Genomic DNA, 22,578 nt, shown 5'->3' with positions numbered 1-22,578 from the left:
GACCTCGGCCGATGGTTTCGCGCTCTATTTCGGATCATATACTGACCAATCGCATCACATATCCAGGCATATAAGGCAAACAATCCCTGCGAGCGAAATTCGGATGACTCGATTTCTCAATAAACATCTCAAGGAGCAGTTTTCCAAATGTCTTCCAAGTACGACGCGATCATCGTAGGAGGTGGGATTGCGGGCCTCGTTGCGGCCGCTCGATTAAGCGAGGATGGTACCAAGAAGATACTTGTCGTTGAGTCCGGTAAGGATCGTCGCGGCGATCCATATATCGATACACCAGGCTTGTTGATTGAAACATGGGGAAACCCAGTGTATGACTGGTGCTTCTGGACCACTCCACAAGATGCCTTAGGTGGTCGCCAGCTGCCACAGCCTAGAGGCCGTGTCCTCGGTGGCTCTTCTGCCATCAACGCGACAGCGATGCTGTATCCTTGTCCGCGCGATTTCGAGAACTGGGGTATACTTGGAAACTCGGGCTGGGGATATAGCGACCTTCTCCCCTATTACCGCAAATCGACAAAATTTTTCCCGCCCTCTAAAGAAACGTCTGACCTGTTAGGACTGAATGCGTACTATCAGCCTGAACTATACGGCAAACAGGGCCCAATTGCTCAAAGCTTTGCAGAAAGCTTTGGTCCGTTTGATACTGCTTTCATTGAGGCATTAGATAGCACTGGACTCAGCAAAAAATCGGACCCGATCCTGGGAAAGCAACATGGCCCCTTCACGCCGACCAGTTCGGTTGATCCAACTATCCATAAGCGATCATACGCCGCAGAGGCTTACTACTCGGGAATGGCTGAAGGAAGGGAAAATGTTGAAGTATTGTTTGAAACGCACGTTGATAGGCTCATACTGCGTAGACCTGGAATGAAGAATTCCCTGGTTGATGCAGAAGGGGTTGTCACCATTGATAGCGATGGAAACATAAAACGGATATACGGGGACACTGTGATACTAGCAGCAGGCTCAATTCAGACACCGCTAGTACTAGAAAGATCTGGGATCGGTCGCCGTGACGTCCTCGAGCAACACGGAATCGACGTGGAAATTGATAGTCCGGGTGTCGGAGAGAATTTGCAAGACCATGTCTTTGCGTCCATATCAATAGAAGTCGCTGATGGCTTAACTACGAAGGATGCCGTAAGGAGTCCGGCAGTTGTTGCGGCGCTTGTGAAAGAATATAATGAAACAGAATCGGGACCTTTAGCGAGCGTACCTCTCAATTACGCAGTCCTGCCCCCTGTCGACGGATCTGGTAATATCTCAACACAGAAATTGGAGGAAATAGTAAAGGTACATGGTCAATGGAATCAAGCTCAAACTCTCGCTCCTGGAATTCAAGCACAGTTATCTGAGCTCACAGCCATGCTGCTCGACAAGCAAATCTGTGCCCTATACTTAGGTGCACTTGCTGCCCAGAGCGTTCTAAATCCGGAAGGGAAAACTTCCATGGCTGATGCGCATTCACCTCAGCGTCCAGAGAACTTCTTGACTATATCCATTGGATTGAATCATCCGATGTCTCGTGGAAGTGTGCACATAGGTGGGAAGGCAGTTGAGACGGATGTCGATATACACGGGCCTACCATCAATCCTGCCTATTTATCTCATCCACTGGACCGGGAGTTATTGGCGCGGGGTCTGCAATTTGTTCGGCGTCTGACACAAAGCGATGCCTTGAAGAAAGTCCTCAAGCCAGGTGGAGTCTTGTTGCCTCCCACCGCTGCCCAACTTTCAGATCTGAACATTGCAAAGCGTGTCAGTCGGGAGAGGGCGTGGTCCAACTATCATCCTGTTGGTACCTGTGCGATGATGCCCCGAGAATTACACGGTGTGGTAAGTGATCGTCTTCTTGTGTACGGCACAAGTAATATTCGTGTCATTGATGCGAGTGTTTTCCCAATGATACTCATGGGAAACATTCAAGCAACTGTTTACGCCGTTGCTGAGAAAGCTTGCGATTTGATTAAAGAAGATTGGCTGTCCAATCGTCGTGAAGAGTTTTGATCCACTTGATAGTCAGTGTACATAAATACCAACACAAAGCTATATTTTTAGTCAAATTTTTGTGCGCGAAGACTATCTGATTAGCACAGTATCATATTGGAGGGAAAGTTGACAACATATCCAACTTGAATTGATCCATCGACAGGTTATCTTGAGTCCTGACCAAAAGAGACATAAGGTTATCAGTGAGTTTCCCCGTGACAGAATATCAGAACATCTTTCCAGCGTGATAGACATATTGAACAGAATATCTAAAAACCTAGTAGGTCGATTGATATGACAATAGATATAGTTAACATGCGTTGGTATGTAATCGATGATAAGAGTCATACTCAACTTCCAAGGTGTGATGAATAGGCTTAAGATTATCTAAAGCAGCAAAAGGTTTGAAATAGCAACACTATCTCAGACACTAACTACGCTATCCGATTTCGACATGGACATGTAGCTGTAGTGTTGTGCATGAATCATCAGCTATGAAGAAAATTTGTAGAGGTCCTTTCCTACTGTGTAAAAACATTTTTCACTGCATATGAATTCCCCTAATTGGATTTGTCTTTATTGCTGTCCTCATTTCTCAAAAATCCTTCCCTGATGTATAAGATCACCGAGAGAATAGCTCCAGGGTTAATCAGGTAGCCCGCAACACTGAAGAAAAAAATCAGAGCGCTACTGCGGGCAGAATTATTACTTCCGATGTGAGGATACATGATTTCGATAACGCGAGTGCTCCAGATTGCAGTAATTAGGACAAAAAGGGTGAAATCCCACTGCAGAAAAAAATGGACTTCTGGAGCCATCATGACTGACTTCGAATGGTCGGTGCCGAGCATATCACCAAAGCTTGGAATGAAGACTTTTGAAAGCGAGACCCCTGGATTATCGGATCGCAGAATGGTGCCAATGGACGCCAAATGGACAAGTGCTGAAAACAACCCGAAAAGGGCATAAGTCCCTTGAATCCAGGAGATGTCAGCATTTCGAGATCGAGGCGTCCGATCGGTGTGATTAGACGACACAAAGCTCGCACCACCAGCGACGAGTAGATAGCAAAAGATGCTTCCGAATTGGTTGATTGCGATTACTTGTTGGTGCTGCGCACTTGTCATTCCAGCAGGTGGGAAGTGAATAAGAATGTATGGCCAAATGTAGGCCAGAGCCGAGGCGAATGGGAGTGACACGGCGTAGTGGTAAGGGACACTAGGTAAGTTGTCACTTGTACGAGTGGAATAAAAGTGAAAGAATAAATCGTAATAGCAGAACAGGCCCATAAAAACACCAGTTCCAAGCCACATCCACACAAATACAGACAGAGGAGCGAGACGCAGCATTAGAGGCTTATTTCCACTCCTCCGAAAGCCCTCAACACTAGCCCATGCCGCTAGAGATTGCAACGCTGGATAAAGAACCACCGATTGCAGCTTTAAAGCTGGATACTGGGTAATGGCTGGAGTCCAGAAACCGACCGGCATCGCGATGAGATAGTCGACCGCTGCGAAACCGGTGTACACATTGTGTCTTAGACTGCCGTCACTAAATCTTTGATTCCACATTGTGCGGAAAAGCTGATACATGGCACCATTGATGGTCAAGACTCCTAGCAGGATGCAAAACCCAAACGCACTAATGGCGAAAAAGGTCCTCTTGGTCGAGGCTATATTGAGGTCTGTGGTCTTCATCGTATCGAATCACTTGCTCTTGGATTTGGGTCTTCCTGGTTCGAGCGAAGATAGAACTTGGGAGCTCACAAATTTCAACTTACTTAAAACAAAGAGCATATGATATAACCCTGGTACATTCACAACTCGGAATCGCTACCGAGCATCGGAATCGCGTCTTCCTCAGAGCTTGGACAGGGTTAGAGTTGCTCGGCCGATGCACCCGACTTGGTGAAGTTTCGAGTCAACCAAATCGATCACGACCATGTTGATTTCTGTAATACTTTGTCTTTTGCTATCTTTTCATGTTTTGAGTACAAGCATTCAATAATACTGGGACCTAAAATTGAAATCAAAATCAAGACCAATCATGGCGGACATCTTTCGAGACTCAGTCTGTGGCCAGATAGCGAGAGTCCTCTTTAGAGGGCGTCTTTTGTACGCCGATGAGCAGCAAGACTTTCAAATCCCTTTCTTTGAAGAGAGGTCTTTGGGAATTTCCAGTCAAATTAACCGCTCAGTCGCTGAAACGGAAGGTAGTAGCTCGTCGAGCGAGGCCCGTGTAACAACAAAAATAGCGATTGTTGGTTGGTACAGTCCTGAGGATCCAGACAACCCCCAGAACTGGTCCACCGCGAAAAAAGTGCTTATTTCCACATTGATAACTCTTTTGACGTTTTCTGGTAAGTTTTAGAAGCATTCCTGAATACTAGTATTCAGTGCTCAAGATGATATTTTAGTCTATGTTGGATCATCCATCATCACACCGGCGAACACGATTCTTATGGAAACATACGGAGTTTCGGTACAAGTTGTATCCTTATCATTATCAATGTACGTCTTGGGATATGGCATTGGGCCAATGTTCTTCAGTCCAATATCTGAAATGCCACGCACCGGACGCAATCTACCATATTTGGCATCTCTTTTCCTATATTTGATGGTCACGATTCCTGCAGCAACCACAAAGAGTTTTCCCGGATTCCTTGTATGCAGATTCCTACAGGGTCTTATGGGTGCTCCTGTACTGGCTACGGGCGGTGCGTCCGCCACGGATCTTTACGACTTTCACAAGGTCCCTTATGCACTAGCCGCCTGGAGTGCCGGTGCATTCGCTGGGCCTGCACTAGGCCCTGTAATGGCAGCGTTCGCGGTGACAAATTCATCTTGGCGTTGGCCAATGTATGAGCTACTCATAGCGGCGGGGTCCAGTTTTATAATTCTGTTTGTGTTTCTGCCAGAGACCAGCGCAGATACCATCCTACTAAAACGCGCACGTCGACTTCGTCGATCGACCAGAAATCCAGCCCTTCGCTCTGAGTCCGAGATCAAACAAGGCGAGATGAATCTACTAAGAACCGCGGGTCTTTATTTGACCACACCACTCAAAGTAACACTCCTTGACCCATCAGTTGCTTTTATCAATGTTTACACCGCATTGAATTATTCTATTATCGTATGTACTATTTTGTTTTCTTCAGCATTGTCCACGGGGTCTCCTCCTACTAGTCTGGTAATGTGACGGCTAATTTGCCGTACGCCGCTACAGTATTCTTACTTCGAGTCATTTCCGAGAGTTTACCTCGGTGTATATGGCTTTTCCATCGACTCTTTAGGCGTCATATATACGTCGCTTCTCGTTGCATGTGCCATCGGATGTGGCATCTTTGTTGTTGTACAGCTCCTGTTTGACGAGCCGTACACTTTAAAGAACGGCATTGGGACTCCAGAGCACCGCCTTATTCAAGGAATATATGCTGCCGTTGTGGCTCCATTTGGTATTATGTTGTTTGCTTGGACGGCAAGGACCGATATACATTGGATCGTACCCACGATTGGTATCACGATATATCAAGCTTCTGGCTTCATTGTAAATACGCTCTCCTTCTGTTTTCTTAATTGCTTAAATCTTCAAAATAACCACTGACGTGAAGAGATTCTGCTCATAGGTTGGATCTGTCATCTTTCTCTATCTAGCGCTGACGTACCCTCGCTATTCGGCGAGTCTTTTCGCTGCTAATAGTAAGCCCTTCAGTCATGATTCTCGTCCCTCCTTTTTCGAGACACATTATATGATTCAATTCCTGGACGAGGCAAACGATGAAATCCAACTGCTGACAATGTGTGCAGCCTTCATGCGAAGTGCGTTGGCGTGTGCTGCGATACATTATGCGCAGCCCCTGTTTGACAATCTAGGCATAGGAGGTGGATGCACCCTCTTGGCTGGATTGACTGCCGTGTGTGCAGCGTCGATGGCCATGCTTTGGTATTATGGTCCAAAGTTGAGGGCCAGGAGCAAGTTTGCAGAAACGTATTAATCATTTTTCGATGCTTGTCTTGTAAAGGTTGGTGCAGATCGCGACTTTTACGATAATGAGTCTTTCAGTGTTAATGAAAGCCTTGGACTCTCTCAGATCCCAAGGTCTACGACCTGAAAGCTACTTGTTGTTATATGTTGTGAATTTGGCTGTAGGATAGGCCTTTATTTGTATCTGTAACTGCAATACCAATTAATCACTTTCACTGCAAGCAACTACAAATTCCTTCAGAATAGAAAATTCAAAAATTCATAAAGAGTTTCCTTAGTTCGCTTGGAGTCTGGTACTTTAATCAAAAAGGCCTTGATGGTGACTCGGACTAGTACCTTGAAAAGAACCTTCAGTATTGTTCCCAACCGTCATACAGTCTATCAGCAATTGATCCTTGAATTTTGCTTTTGTGGAATACTTGAATAGGATATATATCTGTCGGAATCTGCATACCTCAGCTTTTCATTGATGCTCGCAGATTTTACCCGATGAAAATTGAATGATTGAGATTGTATAGACATAGCCATAGCAAATTGACTTTGACTACTGTCAACTTGATTCGGAGCTTGTACGGAGTGAATAGTATCCGTATCTGAAAGCTCCGAATTGGGCTTTCGTATAAATTATGCTCCCGTGGCACTGGGGGGCCATGCCGAATCAATATCCAGACTGTGAGAATTCGGCCTCATGAAACACTATCAGGTGAGTTTCGGCTCTGCGATATCATCTGGGCCATCGTGTCATTGGCCTGTTCGTTAATTATATCGGCGGCCTCGGATTTTGCAGCTTCATCGTAATAGTCATGGCCGAGGCGGATAGAGTTCTCATATAGCCCATTCACTACCTTAGGTCGAGACTCAACAGCTTTATTGTCAGAATGCACAATACTTACACTAAATCATTCATCATGTAAATCCCGTTCAACTCGACTACAATTGCTTATTACAATGAGAGACGACATAGCGATCATGAAAGGCATCAAACAGCCTTACTTTTGGTGCACGCTCGCCTTGGTTGCAATCACTGTCTTCATATTGAAAGCCATCTGTGACAAACGAAACTTAACTCAGACAGTTGTTAGCTTCCTCGGCAGCATATTCGGCATAAAGCTCCGAAATATAACTATTCCTGGGCCTTCCGGGCTACCTCTTGTAGGATGTCTGAATGAAGTAAGTATCCAACGGGGTTGGCTTTGAACTTTACTCATCATTCTTTCTAGTTCAAAAGTGGTCATATCCAGAAGCTTTCAGAATGGTCCAGAGAATATGGCGATGTGATTCGTGTTCCTCTAGGTAAACGTGAAGCAGTACGTAGTTCACTTCTCCCATATACATGAAAGACGTTGAATTGATATGTTTTGTATTGGGCAGGTGTTCATAAATAGTCACAAGGCTCTAGTACAGACAATCGTCCAACAGGGTCCTGCTTATCAGTCACGTCCTACGTTTGAGCTATATCATAGTAATTACGCATCGGATGGCATCTGGACCCTTGGTAGTAAGTTTTAATGTCTTTTGTGTACATTAAACTCTGAAATGTTTTGGCAGCTAAGACTGATGTACAGCATCTCCAATAAACATAAGCGTTGCTCGAACTCGTAAGGCATTTTCTAGTCAGACGGCGTCTCGCATCCTTCCTGTTTACAACTCAGTTGTCCACACGAGACTGAAAAAGCTTTTTGATGACTTACTAAATGTAAGTCACGGTCCTGCGATTGACGTTGCTGAGATCCTTCACTGTTATGGCACCGGACAAATTTGTGAGCAGCTCGTTGGGCAGACTCTTGATGATGCAACGGTGAGAGTCATTGCTGAAAACGAGACGAATATTTGTCAGTAGACATACTAAAAGTCGCTGCCACAAGCATACGTTGGACTGACACGACATATTAGTTCGTCAGCGCACGATTGGTTCACCCCTTCGCGACTACATACCTCTCCTGCGTGCCGCCAGCCAGGTTCGCTACTGGATCATGACTGTTTTCGGGCTTAGTACGTGGGCTATTAGTAAGGACGTGTATAATGCCCGCGAATTTCGTAAAAAACAGCATATATACATTGATGTGTTGTTAAGCGATCTGAGAGCACGTTTAGCCTCTGGTGATCAGACTCCCTCCATCGTGGGCAATATTATGCGTCAAGGGCGATTGAATGACGACGAGATTCTTTTGGCTTCATACACAGGCAGTATGTTTCTACACTTATCTATTGAGATTCCTGGCTTCTAATTTAATTTCGAAACAGTTGCGGCTGGCATAAATCTAGGTTACTCACTTACTTGGATTATTGGTTACCTTGCAAACAGGCCAGATTTGCAGCAGAAAGGATTCGAGGCTATCCGTGAGGTATACCACGGCAAGGTACCCAATCCTCATGAATTCGATCGCGTCGAGTACGTTAAGGCACTTCATACTGTCAGTAACTAAATTCCACTGTCATACCGACTACCATCTCTGACAACAGAAAAATATAGGATGGCTCCCGCATGTTCACTCCAGTCCGTCTTGGATTTCCCCGAGAAACACTTGATGGTGCCAAATATATGGGAAATGTCATTCCCAGCGGCACGGTAAGCTTCCAGGCCGCACTCGACCTGTTTTCAGGATGGAATTCTGACAATCAATGAAAGCTAGTTGTCATGAATCTGTTCCAGGCAAATCGTGATCCCATCGCATTCGATCGACCAAACGAGTTTTTACCGGAACGGTGGCTAGATGGGCACAAAGGTCGTACCGACCGGCTTCTTGAAGGAGCAGATAAAATTGGTACGCCTCACTTAACCTACGGCGCTGGCCGTCGTGTTTGTCCTGGAATCGATGGTAAAGTTGCCTCGTGTACTGATATCCGGGACTCGCTTTGGTAAACTGACGCACTGCCTTAGTGGCTAATCGCGGGCTATATTCCACCCTCGTAATTCTTTTACACTTTTTCACCTGGGAGCGACAGCCTCTGGGAGAAGGTGAGAAGAATTCCGTGTCTCCCGCATTTCGTGCCAAGCGCGAATGCTCGCTTGAAATGGATGCTCTTCTGGATACTGCAACGCCGACTGAGGCTCAGGCAATTCCATGGTCTGCTGGGATCATGTTCCACTGCCGTGATCCTGAGGCCCTTCGTGCCTGGCTCGCGTCCGGGAAAAACTGATATCTAAATTTTAGCGAATAAAAGAAGATAATGTGCTTGTGTGTGGTCGTTTCCATGTTGCTACTAGGCCTCGCACCCGGCATAGGGAGTCAACAAACTCTGCACGGCTAGCTACGTAGGTCCTAATTCTATATATCATTCATCCTCGGAGCCAAATATACCGTTACTTTCAACTACATATTAGGTTCTATGTATCTCGCTAAATAAGCATAAGACTTGCATGTCCCCTTGCGCAGAAATTTCTCCAGACGTCACTTGCAGTGGCTTATGATGCATTAACACTTAGCAGCTATATTAGAGGTTTTCGTCATTATTTTGGATATATTGTTATATTGCTGCATTCTTACGGTAGAAACCCGAAGCAGTTGAGTTACGTAGCCCTTCAGAAATGAGAACGACTGAACTAACTAGGTAGAATTCATACTTTGTGTTTTCCATGTTTCTTCCCCAGGATTTCCCATACTGAATTCAAGATCCAAGCACAATCCCTGCGTCAATTGCTCACGAATTAAAGAGCCTATCAATGAAATTCTTCCCTCGCTATGGAACGTCTCGTTATATATGAACTCTATGTTGAGCATACCTCTAAAGGTCCAAGTATCCACTAAGATATTTGGATGCAGGAGGTCTAGCGCGAACCACAGATCAACCACTTCGACGACGGGTTTTGTATCTTTTGCGTTTTGATATAGGCTCTTGACCCATTTATCCATAATTCCAAGACTGGAATGATTCAGATCACTCGGGGTGTCTTTGTCATTGAATCCAGGTTGAGCCGCCGCCGAAGTGAGGTGGCATATAAGGTCTGGGCCAAATTTCTGGCTAGCAGCACAAACTACATCATCTTTCATAAAGCGCGAAAACTCAGCTTTAGCTGTTTTTGCACTTTCAACGAAAGACTGATCTGGAGGATGTTTGAAAAGGGCAGGCATCACAAAGATATTAGAGCCGACTAGTCGCTCCACTGGGTATTTACGAAGGTCAATATGTTTCGCGCGTGCATCATATATAGCCATATTGCAGTGGTTTTCAGCTTCACTCTTTCCGCTTTGTATTCTGCATGCGCGTCCCAAAGCTGCTTGCATGGCAGAGGTAACGCTGAAACCCAATTCCTTGCATCTTGATGCCAACGTCGTTGTTTGCTCCGAACCGAGAGTCATCCATAGTAATTTTGTTCTCTGAGCCGGCATTTTGGCATTGCGTGTGGCCAACCTGATGCTTGAGCTGTCTGTAAAGAAATTGCACATGCTTCTTTCGTATGTATCGCGTTGAGAAGATGACATACTTCGGGGAGCCCTGGCTCCGATCGCCACCGATGGCATCAAGTGCACCGCTTCCTGGCCAGTCGGAAATTGAATTTCTTTTCCACTAGTCGCCACGAGTTGGCGCATCAAATGGTCCATAAACATTGCCATCCCTAATCCGTCTACATGTGTGTGCGGAACTCTAAGCAGAATTTCTTGAGTCTGCGAGAGGACATATAGCTGAGCTCGCTGTGGTATGGGCTCGTCAATGAGTGGGAATAGCTGGCGTGCTGAGCCGGCTGTGTCATGGACGTGAAAAGTCTCGTCAAGCCATGCGTTCCAATCGTGTTCGTCAGCAGTACGATATAGCCATCGTCCACCTTGAACAAGAGCTGAGAGGGAGGGCAATTCTAGTTTAAGCGCCATCCATGCCTGCTTTAGATCTGAGATAAATTCGACTTTGTTTCGTTTGGTGACTACTTTGATGCCAGAGAAGCAACACCAATTGGATCGGTCGGGCCGGCCTTGGCCGACCTGTGAGATGAAATCAAAAAGTTTCTCTAACCCATCGAGCTCACGCTCATAAACTCCATGCCTAGTTTCGGTCCACTCTAGTGATAGGGATGGAGGGGAATGCTCAGGAACCATTTCGAAGAGGAAGCCAGACAGCCTGACTGAGAGCGAAAAGCTGCATGGGCGACAGACCCCGTGCAAGAGATAAAAGGGAGAAAAATCCTGCCAACAAATAACCTTTAAGATCTGAACCTCAAACTTCACGGAAGGAAGCGTCAAAGCAGTCTTTGTTCTGATTGAAGTGCTGTTACCTCGGAGACCCGAGATGAGTCTCGTATCGCCGGCCGAGGCGGCTCCGACATGAAACTTTCCATTTCGGGACGGTCTTACCATTTTGGGACTAATGCGGTTCTTCATCAATTGATTATACAATATTTTATCGACTGGTGGTTTCTTGGATAAGTATAACATCTTGTAAATTGAATCATTGTATTTGCATGAGCCAGGCTAATCGGAATTTGCACTTTTATTTTGCTTTACTACAGCACCTCTCTAAGCAAACGTTCTCAATACCCAGGATAGCAGTTGACGATGGTATTTTCACCAAGCACATCAATGTATGGAGAGACACCTGGTAACTCTGATGTCTCAGAATCCCGGTCAAATTCTGAGCATACTCGTTCTTTTCGCGTCGTTATCACGGGTGCAGGAGTTGGCGGACTCGTCATATCGCATGCACTAACCCGTGCAGGCATCGAGCATGTGGTACTAGAGAAGGGAGTTGTAGCGCCCAAGTGGGGAGCAAGCATATCAATTTGGGCGAACGGTGCGCGTATACTGCAACAAATTGGCTGCTGGGACGCTATAAAAGCTGCCAGTTTACCGTTGAGGATGATATACATACGTGATCGGACAGGTAAATATTACTCAGCCGAACCCTACTTCGAGATGATGACTGAAAGGTACATTTGACACAAATTGAGAAGATGTTGCCATTGCTAACAATCATACGGAAATAGAAATGGCTTTGAATACGTCACACTGGAAAGGCGCGACTTTCTGAGAATTGTGTACGAGCAACATCCTGATAAGAGCAGAATTTTAGAAGGAAAAAGAGTCATTGATGCCGTTGACACGGAGAATGGCATTTCAGTCAAGCTTCACGATGGCACAGTTGAGGAAGGAGATATCTTGATAGGTTGCGATGGTGTTCATAGCACGGTGCGAGACCTTATGTGGAGAAACGCCAATACTAGTATTCCCGATTTTATTACAGCCCGAGAAAAGACTTGTAAGTCGCTGCTGGATCGAAAAAATCAAACTTCTGCAATGTCACAGACGGTACTAATCTTTGAATAGCGCTCGAAACCACGTATCGGGCTCTTGTGGGTGTTGCAAAGCCAATTCCAGGAATGAGCACAAACGACATGCACTGGATTACACACTGGGGCTTATCTTTTTTGATTCTCACGCAACCGAACAAGACCTTTTTCTTCGTCAATTGGAAGCTACCGCAAAAGCTGACGTGGCCATCGAAAGCCAAGTGGACGGACGCCGAAGCCGAAGTTGCTGCAGCTTCCGTCTCCCACCTGCCCATCACTGAGTCAGTAGTTAGTATTTCAAGAATCCTTATCCAAAGCTGATAGTCGACTACTCACTGAATTGCTCATATTGTGAAGGTCTTTGGGGAATTATGGAAGAATAAAATACGAGCCCACCTTCTTGGTCTCCAGGAAGGCCTATTTGACCACTGGTCGTTCGGAAGGATTGTTCTCGTGGGAGATTCAGCTCACAAAGTAAGCAATGAGTATCGCTGAAATCTAGCTGGTTGCTAATAGTTCAAAATTATCAGGTAACTCCTAACCTTGCTCTAGGGGCAATGTGTGCTATGGAAAGTAGTGCCGTATTAGTCAACAAGATCAGAGATCTAACGAACGATCTCGAGCCGGGTCAAAAAGCGTCGAAGGCTTCCATTGAAAAAATGCTCTGCGAGTTCCAACAGGAACGCATGGCACGACAGCTAGAGGCTTCAAGTGCTTCAGCATTCTTAACTCGTTTGCATGCCTACGATGGGATCTTAAAATGGTTCACGATGCGTTGGGCTACACCCTTAATGGGTCAGGTCAAAATTGCAAATATGATGAGCGACCTTTGTTCTCGTGCCCCCAAAATAGCATTTCTACCAGTTGAATACGTGAAAACAGCAACTTATAAATGGCAGGATGAGCCAAATCATATTCCTGTGCCACCTCGTGATTCAAAAGAAAAGCTGACTTCGGTTCTCGAGAACCCAAGTATATTTCAGCCCATTGCTGTGCTTTTTGCTATATTTCTTCTCCTCTTAATGTCTAGTTCTGAATTTGAGCGAGCAATTACGTCTACAACCGCAAATTTGCAATTGCCCGACGGCTTTGTACGACATTGATTCAAATGGCAGTTAGCTTGTATGAAGCCTCTATACTTTTGCTACGAGACCTTTTCCAATGTTCCCAAGAATGATAGTGAGAACTATGACTTACGCCACAGAATGTAAGCGGGTATGCTGTAACGACCGTGTCGGTCTAGTACTTGAATTCAGGCTGAAGATCAATTTCGGTAGAAAAGGGCCGGATAATCTTTGTACATACTGAGAATAAAGACTTAATAGCAAGTTGGAGTAGTAGCGATTGTGCTTTTACACTATAAAATAATGAAAGTAGACTTGAAATTCAAATTCAAATGGAATTATCTGGAGAAACGCCTGAAATGGTCATCAAATGTGTCCAATAAAGACGTCATCGGTCGAACAATACCATCGCAGGTATGAGAACGAGGATTTTAAATTAGACTTGGGAATGCGAAACTATTTCGAAATCGAGGTAGTAAGCCGATCCAAGTTCGTGAATTCGGTGCGTAACCGTCTCCGAGATCCTGAAGAGCCGAGAAAGCCCTGGCACTGACTTAGAAGATCTGTGTACCTATTTGTCTCATCTTTGCAAGCTTCCATTGCCCTATATAGCACATTGAGTGATTCACGTGACTCCGAACTTAGAAAATGCTGGCTATTCCCGCCAGCAGCTCCAGTGATTTTGTTAGCACAGACTTCTGCGAGACGCATATGTGCCTCGGCCGCTAGAGCTAATGATGGCATGATGTAGAAGCCTGCTTCGCGATATATTGTAATCTGTTTCAATTAAATATACCAGCAGTCTAAATGAATGGTCATGTGCAAATCACTCACCCTTGCATTATCCAGCACCTGCGCTTGCAGAATGATGTCGCTTATGTCCTTGGCTGTTGACACATTTTGACGTAAACACTCATCAACTACAGGTTTCAGGAACCCTGCCATGCCACTGTGTAGGATAGCTGTATTAAAAAGCTGGATTCGGGCACCAAGGATCATTATCATTGCCAACACCGACAACTCATTGTCAATGGGTTGAGTAGATAAATGGGTCGACGCGAGACGCGATACCATGATTCCTATCTCCTGATCAATTCGATCATGAATATGACAATAATTGTATTTTACCAATGGACCCGTAGCATCAACTGCTGTTTCTCGGCGATGGAGGTCAGCATCTGATGTTATGCGGCAAGAGAGCATGAATAATGAAAAATCGTCCAATGTATTAACTGTTGAAGATGTTATGCGATCAAAAATAGAGCATTGTCCAGGAATATTGTACGCTGCACTCAATTTGGAAGGTTGCATACATGCCTATATTTTTAGCTTAGTAAAATTCAGCAGGTTTATTCGATGTTCGTTATGGGCGAACTTACGAGATAGCTTTCAGCATCGTCGTGTATCTGTGCCGCCATGACATTCCGGTACTTCAAGGAGAGTACAAAGAAAACAGTTCTTTGAAACTCTCCCTTCCTGTTCGAATCTATTTTTGGAATGTTCGAAAGAGTGTGGCTTTGATTTTTCTCATCTAAACGACGCTGTAATATCGAGAGTAGAGTGTCCAGGCGAGATATAGTGATGAGAGCTTGAGGTAAATTCATGTGCGTGACTTCGTATCGAGCTATCAAGACAAGAGCCTGAGCTACTTCCAGAGACCAAAAGACAGAGCTGTGAGCCTCCAGCTCGGCTTGCTCAATATGGTAGCGTGCTTTCTTATAGAACTGTCGTTCCCGCGATGATTCTTTATCTATGTGAGCGCCCGCCATGAAAATCGCGTATTTCAACGCTCGTGCCTGGCTTGCATTCGAATTGACTGTGGACTGCCTAAATCTATCCTCGTCAACCAATGGCAAGTGTCTTTGAATAATGGCAAAATATTTCTTCAGTCTTCGTGCAGCCAAGAAAATTGCCTGCGTTAGCACAAGCCATTTGAGGAAGAAAACCCAGAGCTTACAGATCTTCGTCAGCCCTTTCATGTAGCTGAATGCTCTCGTTATCGTATGGACTAGATCGCGATGAAAGATTTGCTGAACTGTTTGAGAATCCGAATCCACCGCCCCAAGACCTATTTGCTTGGTCATTCTCACCCAGATCCATATTTAGAGTGATCTCATTTTGATTGGTTTCAGGCCATTGCGGTTCACCATCCAACTGATCAAAGACAGTATCGAAATCAGATGCTAGATTCTCCCTATCAATGCATTTGTAAGCGTTCACACTGAAGTTAGATTCGCTGATCTGATAAAATACCACGATGAGACCAGGGCTTCCTGGCTCGCAACTGCAATATTTACAGTCCCTGGAATTGATGCAATGAAATCTGTACTGGACTGTGGTAGATAAATCTGGGAGTGCGATTCGCGGTGAGGGTCATGTTCTTTGACTTGGCTAGAAGCCTGAATCATAGACTCGGCTGGKCCTGTTCGACAAGAAGTCAGAATTACTTTTCTCAGTGGGATTGATTGGCTGGTCGGAATCGACTGACTCAGACGATCGTTAAGCTCTGCTAGAGCCTTGGTGAACTTGGCAGGAGTGGCGTTCTCAGATGGATATGCGCATTTGTATCCAGATCTTCTGCACCTAAAACATTCCGGTTTGTTTCTATCGCAGCGAACTTTCCTTTCTCGGCATATGTCACAGGTCGTTCTCTAGTTAGCGGCTTATTGTTCACCGCCACTTGTAGTTGCCTCAACCCATCCCTGGCATTCGAAGCCATTGTTATCAGACTGTGCAAATTCTGACAATGTGCGTGCAAAATTGATTCATCACTTACAGCTTGGGCAGTCGACGGATATATAAATCCTTGATCAGTGCTCACTAAGCTGGGTGCTTCATCCCGTCCGAGACTTCAAAGACTAGTCATGCAACAACCGGTAGGGATGGGCCTACAATATCAGTATAACGCTACACCCGATTGGCCCTGTTATGGCGCACTCACAACTAATATATTTTACTGATTCGTGCCTGTGCCACTTCCGTATCCTGGCCTTTGTTGAGGGCTAGCTGGAACATGACCGCAATAGTTTGTAATTTGTGGTATTTGAGCTCCGATTGGCCAAAAAATTACAATTTCTTGCAAAAAAGCAGTACAGCGAGGGAGAAATAGCACATATTTAATTCTGTCTAAGCAGGAAGCTATCAATCTCCGCCAACACCCAAGGTGCGTTTTCTCCCTTCGATCTGCGCCGCAAAGTGGAACCGAACTGACACATGCACGGAAGGTCAATTTAGTCGATGAGCTTCGTGTGCTTTAATATTCTCAATCGGGTTTAATCTCCCCATACCAATGTGACCAGCCTCAACGAAAGTTCTTTTACTCTCCGTGTAAGTATCCACTTTGACAAAGTAAGAAAGCTCATTTAGATGGGATTGGTTACGCCAATCCCGCCGTTTCCGCCACCGGAGGACCGGACTTAGAAACTAATTTCCAAATTTACAAAAGGCGTCCGGGATAATCGCGCCGCACACGAAGATCATCGAATGAGAATATTAAAGAAGAGCTCTGTTGGTGTTCGCTGCAGTATTCACCTCGGAATCGATATACGCGATGCGGCTACCTTCACTGGTATTTGAAACTGGTCCGACAATTTTACTGCCTTGGGAATTTTTGAAAGGATCGTAGATTTTCCTGGGCTTCTTTCGCTTTAAAGCCTCGCTTGAAACCTCTCATGGATCTTAAAAGGCAACGCTTTCCGAACGCCAGGGCAAAAAGTCGCCGAATTTATCTGAGCTATTCCAATTCAGCTTCGCTAGCAAACATCGCGTTTGCGCTTACTAGATTAGCAGCTCTCCTACCTAGACAAGGGTGGCGTTAGAACAAAGGACATGCGAGTATATCCTGAGAGATTTATGATTATATGATGTCGTTATTTCTATAAAATCATTACACGAGTTGCCTCACAGGAGATCGGCGTTACCTGTTGCGTTACCACCGACCGCTAGGTGGGGGGAGGTGACGCGACGGTTGTGGCTTGCTTTAGTCTTTCAAGTTTCCACGCCTATCGTACAATTCCCTCGAGTCTCGAGATAACTTGAATCGCCATCCTACGTGACATGGGAACAGCATTATCTCGGCTCACAAAGAGCACTAGTAATAGTAGTTGCACTGCAACTTCCTGAGTAGGTGGTGGGTACATTTGGACCTCCGAGGGTCTGTTGGCTTCTGTTACGAGTCAACCTGCATTACGCTAAAGCATACTAGCTCCAACAAGGAAAGGAGAAGTATTGTCGCGAATGGCATCTGGCTTCCGCGGTAAAAGGAAGGAAAGATACCAACCCAAGTCCCGTGACTACGAGAAATATACGTGATAAAATAAATAGTATACCCAATGAGCCACCATCTACCATCTACCGCGAGTGGTAGACGATACACGGTATATAAAACGTGGAGAACTGGATACATAAGGACGAACCTACCATCATGTATTTAGTTCTTCATAGCTCTTTGACATAAGTCACTCGAATACAACTGCGAGAGTCAGGAAGACATTCTAACTCATAAAGGCACCATGTTATACGGGGGATCTCTTCTATCCTAGTTATATTTAAACTTCCAGCTTATCGAGCGACACATTGTTACTTTGTTTACACAAGTTACCTCCATCGAAGACTCAAGGAACCTATGTGAGGGTCAATCAAGCCTAATTAATGTATGTTGCCATACTACTGTTTGACTTAAGGTGGATCTAGATCCGTGACATTCTGGACCTTGTCCTGTCTAGCCTCATTGACATGATTTTTCGGTTACCTGACGCTCGTATGGTCATCGCTTCAATGGCCTTCTGAGAATCTGAGTGGGACGCGTATTGTATTGTATTTTTTGTATGTTGTGTGTCAATCACTATGTCCATACATAATATACGGAGTACTACATATGGTAAAACCGTGCACGCTAGTTTAGCGAGAGTGTTCCCTCGTCAAATCCTTATATCGAGGAATACTGAATATCCAATGAGAGCACGCGAGTGGATTTATGCGCTGCGCGGCATTTCTAGAATACGGTTGACCCCGGTCGTTTTGTTAGTACAATATTTATACGAGGGCCAGATTCCAATCAATTCTGCATGTCATATGTGATTACCGTCAGAATATCGATCTCACATTTCGGAGCTATTGCGCCCCCGAGTGCAATAGCGACGCAAGAGCGACCGGAACGGAATAACCTTTATCCCCCATGCTTACACGGCGACCTGCTTCTAGTTTTGACGCTTACTTTACGGACTCCATATGTTGTCCCCGTGACAACACTTGTTGCAAGCCTCGTATTATAAGGTAAATCTTTATACATACATATAAATAAGCGTATACCGATCGACTCTTGTCATGTTACAAACGTCCGTTAAAACAGCGAAGTCAGATCGAAAGCAAATACCACCACCGTCACAGTATCACGTCATATCATAAGTTCTCCTCCAAAGCTGTCTGTGTCAGAAGAACAATGACTTCGCGGTTACGTAGATGGCTAGGTCGCCAGGAGGAGCCTCCCACTACTGAAGTACTCAACCTCGTGGGGATAAATGAGAAAACCTGTAAGGTACAAGCGCGAGACGATGACGCGAGAAGAATGCCAATACCAAACAGACTGCGTCGCCCACTTACCCCGCCCTTTGTCCTAGAAGAAAGCCGGACGGTGATTAAACGTCGCATGGATATCAATCCACAGAAAAACAGTCCATTTTTCTCTCGAATACCTACGGAGATTCGGCACTTGGTCTACTTGACACTCTACGGTAAGCGGAGAATACACTTGGAATTTCACATCGGCCCAAGGCACAACATTATCAGGAACAACCGTAATCGATCTAATGACAAGACGGCCTATATTTGGGGCTGGTGGCATTTTGTCTGTCATCAACCTACATTTCTTCCCGCCAGATGTGTTCAGCCTCCCGATCCATGGGATTCTTGTCAAGCTATAGCAGAATGGGGGATTATGTCAGAGGAGGCAGGTGAGCCTTACGATAGGGAGCTCTTTGTCGATCGGAAATTACCCGGTTCAAATTGGCTGCGATCTTGTCGGATCGGGTGAGAGCGCTCTCTTTTCGTTCCTATGCTTTCTCCAGTCCGACTTGTACAAATAAAAATTTGCTAACATACTCGTCAGATACGCTGAATGTATCGAAGTAGTGTATGGCTCCAACACCTTTATTGTCAGTCAGACTGATGCAATGCTGTTCCGTCTGTCTAAGCCGTGGCCAGCAAGCCATCTTTCTATGATTACGTCTTTGGATGTTGAGCACCATGTTGAATTCATGGAGGGCTCAAACTTCCCTACAAAGTTGTACCTTCAATTTTTTAAATTGCTCTGTAACAGAAATATGTTTCCCCGTTTACAGACCCTTCGCATTCTACTTGGAGTACAGCCTCGCCAGCCAACAACAGAATTTGAACGTCGGACATGGCCGGCGCCTTGGGAAATCGAGTACGGAATTGACCTTCGTCGCCCAGCTGCTCCGTTTAGTGCGGAGGAAGAGGATGCATGGCTACACCCGTGGGAGGAACTTGTCCGTAGCCGGCCCAAGTGGAAGAGGCTCCAGATAATTGTTCCTAGAAGCTGGAAACAATTCTTTGGCGACATAGTTCAGGGGCGGCCCACGCTTGATAATGATGCGCTCGAAATTCTTGGTGGCGTCGAGTTTCGTCCCAAAAGGACCATCCACTTTGTCTGTGAAGTTTGATTGCTCTCTCAGGTTAGAGCAGAACGGATTCTTTTATATGCCTCTCTTTTATGAAATGATATATATACTTAGCTTGAGGATTTTTAAATCGTTTTGGAAACAGAGCAAAGCTGTTGGAAAAATGCAGATGCTTTACTTCGTTCAAGTATTAGAGTTTTGGTGTGATTTCAAAGAATCGCAACGCTTCACGTTAATTTTTAACCATTGCCTCTCCACCTCCACCCCCTTAGGACCCCTAGCGCCGTCTATAACCTTATTGTCGTTGAAACAGCCTAGGCGAGTGCCAATTGGTGTGCGAATCGAGGTCTTGTTAATGTACGTGCTTATACTCAAATTCTCCGATCGTGCGCTCTACATATGTTTCCTTTTTGTTTCTTTCATTAGCCCGTGATTATGCCTCAAATATCTTAGATAAAGCTACCATTGACTGATTCGAAATATCCCTCTCTTAGATGAGATTTAACAGGCCAATATCTAGGATATTATCTTCGATCTATGAGCTTGTTCAATTTTCGCTTCTTGCTTGCACGTCGTCGTGGTCGTTTTGTATAACATTTTCACAGTATTGGGCACTTCAAATTCGTTCTGGGCTATTACTGATATATTTCAGTGCGGTGATTAGGTTCATAACTCCACTCAAGTCTATGACATAGTGGTCCGTAAAAAGGCGTACCTACTGCGGACGGGAAGACGCCACCATGAGACGATTGGGTAGTTCGAGAAAAAAACATACTCTGAAGAGGTGGCCAGCAGTCATGACTGCATGGCGGATAATTTTTATTATCGAATGTTATAAAAATTAATTCCCAGGTGTATCTATCTCTGTGACTGGTAGTAGCTAATTATGTGATCGGACATCTCACTGTTATAAATTACTCAACTCACAACGCCAAGCAGAAGACGCAAATAGACTTGCAGACAGCAGTCAACATTTGAAAATTATACAGTCTGCCCAGATGGCTTTGGGTTGAGTATATATATCTGGTTTTTTTCTCTTCCATCGAACAAAACACAACACTTCAATACGGTCCTCACGCTCAAAGCGACATACGTCCATTTGAATTGATCATCTTATTCCAATATGCGTTTTTATCCACGGGCTGTTGAGGGACGGAAGAGCATTAGGGATCCTACCGTTCACAAGTCTCGCCTTACCGTGTTAAAAACGATTGGTGTGACGGCATTGCTCTTGAATCTCTTATTCTTGGCTTTGTTTTCTTATATTTTTGGTGCAATTTATAAGGAGACCAGCCATGTCCACAATCTCAACGTAGTATTTGTTGATTACGATCACAGCCTCATTGGAAATTCATTTCGCCAAGCGTACCTTCAGCAACTGCAAGGCGATAGTTTCCCAAGTATCATCGAACAATCAATCTTGGAGTACCCAGAACCTGCTCTCCTGGAAAGCGCAGTATGCCGGATCGACTATTGGGCAGCGCTTTATGTTTCCCCTAATGCGACAGCACGTTTGGCTTCTGCGCTACAGGGAGCTTCTGCTGCTTTATCATATAACCGCAGTGATATTGTCACAATGATTTGGAATGAAGCGCGGTATTCTGCTGTTGTCGATCTCATACCCACTGCTCTTGGAACTCTCTCCGAAGCCGCTCGGATTATGTATTCCGGGCTAAATGGCACCGGAGCTATCCAGACTATGGACACCACCAATCCGGCCGCCGTCGCAGCCTTTACGAACCCTTGGGACCTTGTATCAATCAATATTCAACCGACTACCCAAGGTTCTCGGTTGATCTACAACACTGTTCTCATAATCATGATTCTCCTTCAACAATTTTTCTTCCTCGCAACGATGAACGGTGTGGCGTCCCAGTCCCTGCTGTTTACGTATGTGCACCCGAGAGTGATAATCCTAACGCGATGTTTAATCTCTGTCACGTATACACTTGGAGGCTCTCTCTGTGCTTCAGGCGCCGTCTGGGCATTTCGGGGAGACTGGGGCGTAAATGGAAACCAGTGGGCGCTTACCTGGTTGTCCCTATGGCTCTTTGCCCATGTAAATCTCATAACATTCGACGTCTTTACGGCATGGGTACCGGCTCCTTATCTTCCCATGGCTTTGGTGACCTGGGTAATTCTCAACGTGACCTCCATCCTATTACCCTTTGAACTCACTCCGGCCTTCTACAAATGGAGTTACATGATGCCCGCTCATGCGGTGTATCAATTACTGATAGATATCTGGTCGAGCGGCTGCAACCCGCTGGTAGCCTATGCATTACCTCTCCTTTTTGGATTCGAAATTTCCAGCAATGTTTTATGTTCCATTGGAGTATATCGACGCTGCCACTATGCCGCAATTGCGAACGAGCAATTAGAGAGCAGCTTTAAAAAGAAACTTGATGATGAACTAGCAAAATATATGGAAAAACGTGAGACAAAGACTATGAAACTGACAAACGACGATAGTCAAGTGGGAGAAGCAAGTGAGGCAGCTAGGGATCGCAGAAGAAGTCCCGATGTGGTCGAAGAAGAGGATCATGAAGGACCAGCCGAAAGTATTATGAGATCGATATCGTCTTTACGTCGAGAACCAAACTTGAGCACAAGGAGTAATTCTTTACGCCCGGCCTTCGAGATACCTTTCGTAGAGGACGTGTAG

The 22,578-nt window shown here is 45.3% G+C and overlaps 5 protein-coding genes across 5 annotated transcripts; 4 read left to right on the top strand and 1 right to left on the bottom strand.

The window, feature by feature from the left end:
* Positions 1–147: 147 nt before the first annotated feature.
* Positions 148–2,025, top strand: BHQ10_003608 (uncharacterized protein; the record flags this gene model as incomplete). Its single annotated transcript, XM_040875883.1, has 1 exon — positions 148–2,025. One exon carries the CDS (start codon positions 148–150, stop codon positions 2,023–2,025), a length of 1,878 nt encoding a protein of 625 aa, XP_040732112.1.
* A 542-nt stretch (positions 2,026–2,567) lies between these two features.
* BHQ10_003607 (uncharacterized protein) lies at positions 2,568–3,704 on the bottom strand (the record flags this gene model as incomplete). Its single annotated transcript, XM_040875882.1, has 1 exon — positions 2,568–3,704. One exon carries the CDS (start codon positions 3,702–3,704, stop codon positions 2,568–2,570), a length of 1,137 nt encoding a protein of 378 aa, XP_040732111.1.
* Positions 3,705–6,939: 3,235 nt separating this feature from the next.
* BHQ10_003606 (uncharacterized protein) lies at positions 6,940–9,132 on the top strand (the record flags this gene model as incomplete). The annotated part of the gene is made up of 10 exons (XM_040875881.1): positions 6,940–7,161; positions 7,212–7,298; positions 7,363–7,489; positions 7,557–7,823; positions 7,885–7,983; positions 8,086–8,178; positions 8,236–8,405; positions 8,465–8,560; positions 8,621–8,810; positions 8,873–9,132. 10 exons carry the CDS (start codon positions 6,940–6,942, stop codon positions 9,130–9,132), a joined length of 1,611 nt encoding a protein of 536 aa, XP_040732110.1.
* A 2,705-nt stretch (positions 9,133–11,837) lies between these two features.
* On the top strand, positions 11,838–12,788 carry BHQ10_003605 (uncharacterized protein; the record flags this gene model as incomplete). Its single annotated transcript, XM_040875880.1, has 5 exons — positions 11,838–11,851; positions 11,909–12,180; positions 12,249–12,492; positions 12,569–12,685; positions 12,764–12,788. The coding sequence occupies 5 exons, from the start codon at positions 11,838–11,840 to the stop codon at positions 12,786–12,788; spliced, it is 672 nt and encodes a 223-aa protein (XP_040732109.1).
* An 8,248-nt stretch (positions 12,789–21,036) lies between these two features.
* On the top strand, positions 21,037–22,578 carry BHQ10_003604 (uncharacterized protein; the record flags this gene model as incomplete). Its single annotated transcript, XM_040875879.1, has 1 exon — positions 21,037–22,578. One exon carries the CDS (start codon positions 21,037–21,039, stop codon positions 22,576–22,578), a length of 1,542 nt encoding a protein of 513 aa, XP_040732108.1.

Source organism: Talaromyces amestolkiae (assembly GCF_001896365.1).
Source record: "Talaromyces amestolkiae strain CIB chromosome Unknown scaffold5.1, whole genome shotgun sequence".
NCBI lineage: Eukaryota > Fungi > Ascomycota > Eurotiomycetes > Eurotiales > Trichocomaceae > Talaromyces > Talaromyces amestolkiae.
Note: the sequence above shows the minus strand (reverse complement) of the source record. Positions and strands in the feature narration are given on the sequence as shown.